At 34.4% G+C, this 7,124-nt stretch overlaps 1 protein-coding gene across 1 annotated transcript in view; it reads left to right on the top strand.

Moving 5' to 3' along the window:
- The window catches only part of LOC119831583 (protein vestigial), a 38,794-nt gene that overhangs the window by 27,751 nt on the left and 3,919 nt on the right, over positions 1-7,124 (top strand). Inside the window, exon 6 of the mRNA XM_038354997.1 lies at positions 269-465. Coding sequence (XP_038210925.1) covers positions 269-465 — 197 coding nt within the window. The remainder of the gene's footprint in view (positions 1-268; positions 466-7,124) is intronic.

The following is a 7,124-nucleotide window of genomic DNA, read 5'->3' as shown; positions in this document are numbered from 1 at the left end:
AAGTAATAAATGTTATTTGCAGTTAACAATTTTCTTTTTTCTTTATTACAATATTTATGGCAAGACTAGGTATTCTTCTGTCCTCTTCTTTCTTATTATTATATATATCACACGATGTAAGAAACTTCGTGTGAAATAGGATACCTATACTTTCTAAGATATGATAGTTTTTCATTTAAATTATTGTGGATTGCGTTGATTTACTTATGCTCTGATTTGTATTATGTTTACACAATCATATAAACATAGGTGGTTGTGTGATGGGCAGGTACGGGCACGCGGCGCACCGGCACGCGGCGGAGTACCACGCGGCGGCGGCGCACCACAACATGGCGGCGGCGGGCTACGGCGGGCTGCTGCTGGGCCGCGGCTCGCTGTCGCAGTACAAGCCGGTGGAGTGGGGCCACGCGCACCACGCGCAGCTCGACCCGGCCGCCTGCTCGCCCTACTCCTACCCGCCGCCAGGTACGTGCCCTCTGACCGTGCTCCTGCAAACCCGCCCGCCGCCAGCTATATGCAGCATGCACTGCTGAGGACTTCTGAATCATATGCGCTTTCACGACACTCCGGTTAGATCTAATGTACTTCTATGTTTGAGTTGGAGTATGTGCTCTGCGGTATTCGTTCGGTGCAATAGGTACTCTATCGCTTTGGCCGGGCTGAAGTTAGGAGCTAGTCGATGCGTAGGACGAAACCGTAGTAAGGTGACATTCAGTTAGTGATCAGGCATCGGCTACCGATGAAAGCAAAATTTCTGAAACGTATCGCATGTGTTCGCTGCACTTCTAGATAAAGTCCTAATAAATGCCATAAAAACAAAATGAAATAAAGAACATGTACTTTTATTTATTACCTGCAAATTTTTAAAAGCATTTTTCATTTTTGATACGTCATTTTTTACTATCACCGATCCGGCATGTCGTTTGTCTGTAAAAAATCGGCAAAAAACTTAATAGATTCTCTTGTGCCACGATAACGTATTGCAAAAACCGATTCAATTTTGTACAATCATTCGAAATATATACGTATTTATCATGCATTTATAGGTACATTTCGGCAACTCATTCTATACTAAATTTGACATTAGAGCAAGGAGTTTCCATAACACTACATTCCACAATAGACAAATACATAATCTGTATGTCACGTGCATAACAACCGAAACAGCAGTGTATAATTGTACGGAGAGGCGAAACCGCAAACGCGCAATTCCTCAGCATTCCTCCAGCGACCCGCCAGCCTGCTTTTTGCCTACATTCCGTTGAATCTCATTCAACCGCCGCACTATTACTCTTTTCATATATTTATATTATTCATACTGCATATACAAGCTGCTATAGTGGGTTTTGAATACTCTTTCGTGTTAATGAATCGGGATTTTAACTGGTTACACGTAAAGGTGAAAAGAAAATTTTGTATGATACACACTATATATACATACACGTTTTTTACTGTACAAGATCGCCGTGTATATGTGTAAATAATATAGTTAAAAAGATATGTATGTGCTAAAGATTACAAAATACAGCAATGAATATAAAATATATCGACTTGTCAAAAAAACACTAAAAAACTTTTGAAATTATTTGAAGATTGTTCTTTTAGCATATGATTAAATTCTTGATTTAAATTCAGAATGCGTCAGATGTTTTGAAAATAACCTAAAACATTGTCGGTATTATCAAACAAAAGAACACCGAAAGCACAGACAAAATAAATAATTTATTTGCGTCCACTATATAAATAGTAATAGGTAACCTTAAAACGCTAGCGAGTAAATTGGATCAACGTCGCCACGACAAAAATGCTGCGTTATTTATGTTTTATGTGGAACCGAGTGAAACGAAGCATTTGTCACAAGATATTTATTAACAATTGCTTTTAGTGTTGGTTGCATTAATTCTAGCCATTGACTGATCACATACTTCCTGCCTGTCTAATGTTTCGAATCAAAGGACGCGACGAGAGGCGCAATAAATAACCGAGCGGGCGCGTCGTCAACGAATTTTAATATTCCAAGACATTCTGTGAAGCGCAGATATTTTAATTTTGATGATTTGTTGTTTGTGAGCGCGGTTTGTGGGCGGAGTCTTTGTAGGCCCCGTGTCTCTGAGCTTTTGTTAAATATTCATCCTGGTTTTGATTGAAGCGAGTTTCGTGGGCTTGTTAATTTTAAAGTTAAACGTATTTGTTGTTGTGTATATGCGTATAAACCTTAAAAAGTGTATACGTAACGAGACAAGAGTAAACGTTAAGCGTTTAATTATATTGTAGATAATGTTATTATTCAGGTATAAATTAAATTGTTGGGTTAATGGTTAAATGAGAACAATGTAGTTAATTATCTTCTTTAACGTAAATCACAGTCCATGAATTTCCCTGTCTTATTGTTGGAAAAACGTACTCGATAGGTTTTCTTGGAATATAAAAGTTTTTGAAATCCAAATGATGATAGAACCATGTCTCATACCAGATAGTATTATGTATTTTCATTTTTTCAAATTAAAATAGAAACTGTATGGTTTTTGCCTCAAGATCAGTATTTATATTAAAAAAATATTTAATTATAGATTAAAGGTCCTATGACTAAATTTTCTACGAGAGGTTATTCACAACTACAAATCTGTTCAACAGTTTCCCAGGCTACAATAGTTAAAAAAAGAAACAGTTGATAAACGGACGTAGCTAAGTCTCGGAATCAGTCGGCAAAAAGCGCGGCAAAGTTAAAGGGACGCAATGGCGGCTAATGACGACGATTAAAATTAATTTGCGCGGCCCCCTGCCAAATTAAATTCCTTCCCTCCCTTTTCTTCCCCTCGATTGATGTCTGATGAGCAATGGCCGGCTGTAATTGTCTCGCGAGGCCGTTTCTTGTCTCTGTTATTATACTTATATATTAATGCTTTATGGAATTAAAGATTGCAAGGCTGTTTGGATGCTTATTGTGTACCTATCATAGACCAAAATTAAAGTTATTATCATTAGAATTCCTAACTGTTATAAGATAATAAATTATATTATCTGTGCACTCGGACTGGTTATAAATAATGATATTTTAAACTGAAATTTCTCAATTCAAAACGTCTTTCTTTAATGGCAGTTTGTTTATGGGTAGTAGACAAACAAACACAACTGTTTGCCTACTACATCTTAAATGCATACCCGTGTAGGACTAGGGACATATAAATGTTAGGAAATGGGATCATTTTAGTCGTGACCTAATTTTACATAATTTTTATAATAAGTTTCTTTTATGATTACGGATTCCGATGACGGATGATATAAATAACATACTATAGTGTTATTATATAATATCATCCATCTATGTTCTTACGATATTATGCACTAGCTGTGCACCGCTGTTTTACCCACGTATCAACATTTAACACGACCATATATCATATAGCGGATAGCCTTCTAGTATTTCCTAACACAAACAATTTTCCAAATCAGAGCATCATTCATTTATCTCATTCATTGATAACTATTTAATACTATGCTATGATGTCATACTGATTTGGTTATTAATTAACTTCATTAAAATAAATGAATGTTTTCATAAATCATACACTTCTAAGTATTCTGTTGAGTACGTACGTAGAAATATCTCTTTATTAAATCTATAGTGATCATTGAAAGCCGAAAAATTTGTTTGTTTGAACGCACTAATCTCAGGAACTATTGGACCGGTTTGAAAAATTCTTTCAGTGTTAGATAGCCCATCTATTGAGGAAGGTTATAGGCTATAAATGTACCACGGGCGAAACCGGGGCGGACCGCTAGTGTTAAATTTATTTTATTCCCTCTAATTTAAAATAGTTTTAGTTTCCACTGTAAAAAGGGTTTCTGTCTGGTTATGTCCTCCGTGTAGCTGTTAATTATACTTAAATGGGTAAACTTTATTTTAAATCTTAATAAATTTTAATAAACCACGTCCGAATCTCAAGATAAAACAGAGACAACTTAAAATAGTGTTTTCTTGTTTTTAATCTATATAAATAACTAGTTTTTGCCCGCTTCGAACGCGTTAAATTCGGAGTAGTTTACAGATCTTACTATACATATAAACCTTACTCTTGAATCACTACTCTATCTATTTAAAAAACCCATCTAAAACCGTTGCATAGCTTTAAAGATTTAGGCATGCATAGGGACTTTGTTTTATACTATGTAGTGATAATAACGAAAAGTGAAGGGTTTGTTTGTTTGAACGCGCCAATCTCATGACTACTGGACCGATTTCAAAAATTCATCCACGTGACTATGCACGTGATCCCTTAGTGCTATCCTGTAGTTTGTAACTATGGATGTTAGGATATTTGTTACTCTTTCACTGAATGAATTTTAATGAAACTTTACAATAATATAGCTTCTACATAAGAATGAGACATGAGCTATATAAATAGTTACTTTTCTCGGTTTTCGTGGGGTGGGCGCAACTACTAGGCTATATATTACGTACCGTAAGCGAAGTCGGGGCCGACTGCACGTATGTTATCACTACATACAGTATAAAACAAAGTCGCTTTCCCTGTCCCTATGTCCCTATGTATGCTTACATCTTTAAAACTACACAACGGATTTTGATGCGGTATTTTTTATAAACAGAGTGATTCAAGAGGTAGGTTTATATGTATAATAACATCTATTAAACTACTCCGAATTTACCGCATGCGAAGCCGCGGGGAAAAGCTAGTATGATAGATCATCAAATTTAATTCGAAACTGAACTTAGGTACAACAAACAAATGATATACAATAGCAGTCGGGTTATATGGCGGTGTCGAGGCCAACCTTATCAAATAAAGGGATACCCCAGTGACAAGGGTAAGGCTAGGGTATTGACAAATACCACAACGTGTCCCCTTTGTGAGGGTCCCTCGGACATAGATAGATGTATATGGGTGTAATGATATCGTGGGTACCTATGTGTTTGTGTGGGGTTGCTAGGTTCAATGTTTCGCGAAGTTTGGGGAAATTAAAATGGTGTGAGGTGTAAATGTTGGTCTGTGAAGGTTAGTTTTAATAGTGCTCGATTCAAATAAAATTATGTTTGCAGAGGTATCTATGGGTATTGTATATATACTTATATTATAAAGCTGAAGAGTTTTCTTGTTTGGATGAACGCGTTAATCTCAGGAACTGGTGGTACGATTTATTTTTATTTTTTATTTTTTATTTATTTTTATTTTTTATTTTTTTTTTTATTTTTTTTTTTATTTTTTTTTTTATTTTATTAAGGCTCATTAGCAATTGTTCATCGATACATTAACATGAGATGATACAAAAAAATTGAAATACGATTTGAAAAAGTCTCTCAGAGGTAGGTACCCTATTTATTGATGAAGGTTATAGGATATGCATATATGTACTACGGCCGACGCCGGGGGGACATCTAGTTAATTTATAACTATACGTAAATAACAAAACTAACAGCTTACTCTTTGTTAAGTAAGATAAAACTGGAAAGTTTATAAATAAATATTTATAATTGACAGAATGTATGCTATACAATTTCAAATAAATAAATGGAATACTTATGAACACTGGCAACCCTATAGTAGAGTAGGTACCTACTCGTAGATATAATATATATGTTAATAACATTAATAAGATAACGAAAAGTACTTATTACTAATTTGGTCGTTTTTAGTCAATTATGTTCATTAACTTGTGAGGTGCTTCAAGGAATTAACAAAGAAAATATTTTTCTGCATTTCAATGAGTGGATAATAAATGCATTCTTATTACTTGTATGTTGATTATTAAAATTTACTGAATAAAATAAACAAATCATATATCATATATATCTTATCAATTTAGTATGCTTATATATAAATACATATAAACCTTTTCGTATTTAAAGTTACATAATGCCAAAACAACTTAGACGATTTTGATGAATTTTATCGCATACAAACTCTTCACGCGTAACAACCAGAAATATATAAAATCGACAACCTCTCAAATAAGTTACAACACCTGGTTATATATAACTTCAATTGAGTTATTTAAGCGAGTAACTAGTGGCTATATAGCGTGTCTGCTCGCATTTTGCTGGCACTTCTACAATGTCTAAAATTCTCTTGACTGATAGATGCGTGCGCACGGATGTCATGACTTGTATCAGTTAACCGTTAATTAATGAGTTTGTGAGTTTCTTTTTATATTTACGAGTGTGTCGCGTACGAAGCGGCGCCGCGTTTGGGACCATTGGTGCGGTGTTATGTCTTCCTGATATAAGTAAATTGTATTTAACAGACCCCATTTGAGTTATATTTTCACTAGCGTTTGCCTGTGGCTTTGCACGATTTAAATTCGTCGAGTAGTTTAATAGATGTTATAATACAAACCTGTCACTAGAATAACTATCTTTTTGAACAAACTCCATCAAATCCGTTGTCTAGTTTTGAACATCTAAGCATACATGCATACATACATAAATAATATGCTTTATACTATCCAGTGATATATTATCTGTCGATCTAACTAACAGATTAGATAATTAGAAGTTATGAACCTGGCTATCATCCATTGTAAAGAGTCCATTTTTCGTTACATGTTTAGTCAAAAATAGAATAGTTTTATTTTTAATCAATGGACTTCTAGTAAATGTCTTTGCTCCTTCCTTACCTTTCCTTTTTCATTTTACTTATTCCTTCCTAATTAATTTATTACATGTTTTATTAAAATTTTAACAGCGAATTAAAAAATATATTTAACCGCTTTCTGACCTCAGCTTCGTCCGTGTGGTTATAGGAAAATCTCTTGTTTAAAAGGGTGCTTATGTCACTGTCCTTCTAACTTTTTCAGACATTAAAACCATACAATCGCTCCTCTGCGACGTGACAGAAAGACAAACAAACAAACGCAATTTCAAATTTATAATATCTATTCAGTATTCTATCATAATAATAGGCATTTATCCTAGTTGTTTCTTAAATGGTACTTACATACTATATATTTCTGTCTATAAAACGAAGAAACACGTATGTATGCAATTATAGTTTTTACCCTTTGTGACATTTCTGTAATTAACTATAACTAGGTTTAAAAATCTAGACTCGCGCAATAAATCAAAGCTGGTTTGACATGACTGCGTTATCAGTTAGTTAATTTATTCA

The sequence above is a fragment of the Zerene cesonia genome, chromosome 13 (genome assembly GCF_012273895.1).
Source record: "Zerene cesonia ecotype Mississippi chromosome 13, Zerene_cesonia_1.1, whole genome shotgun sequence".
NCBI classification, from domain to species: Eukaryota; Metazoa; Arthropoda; class Insecta; order Lepidoptera; family Pieridae; genus Zerene; species Zerene cesonia.
Note: the sequence above shows the minus strand (reverse complement) of the source record. Positions and strands in the feature narration are given on the sequence as shown.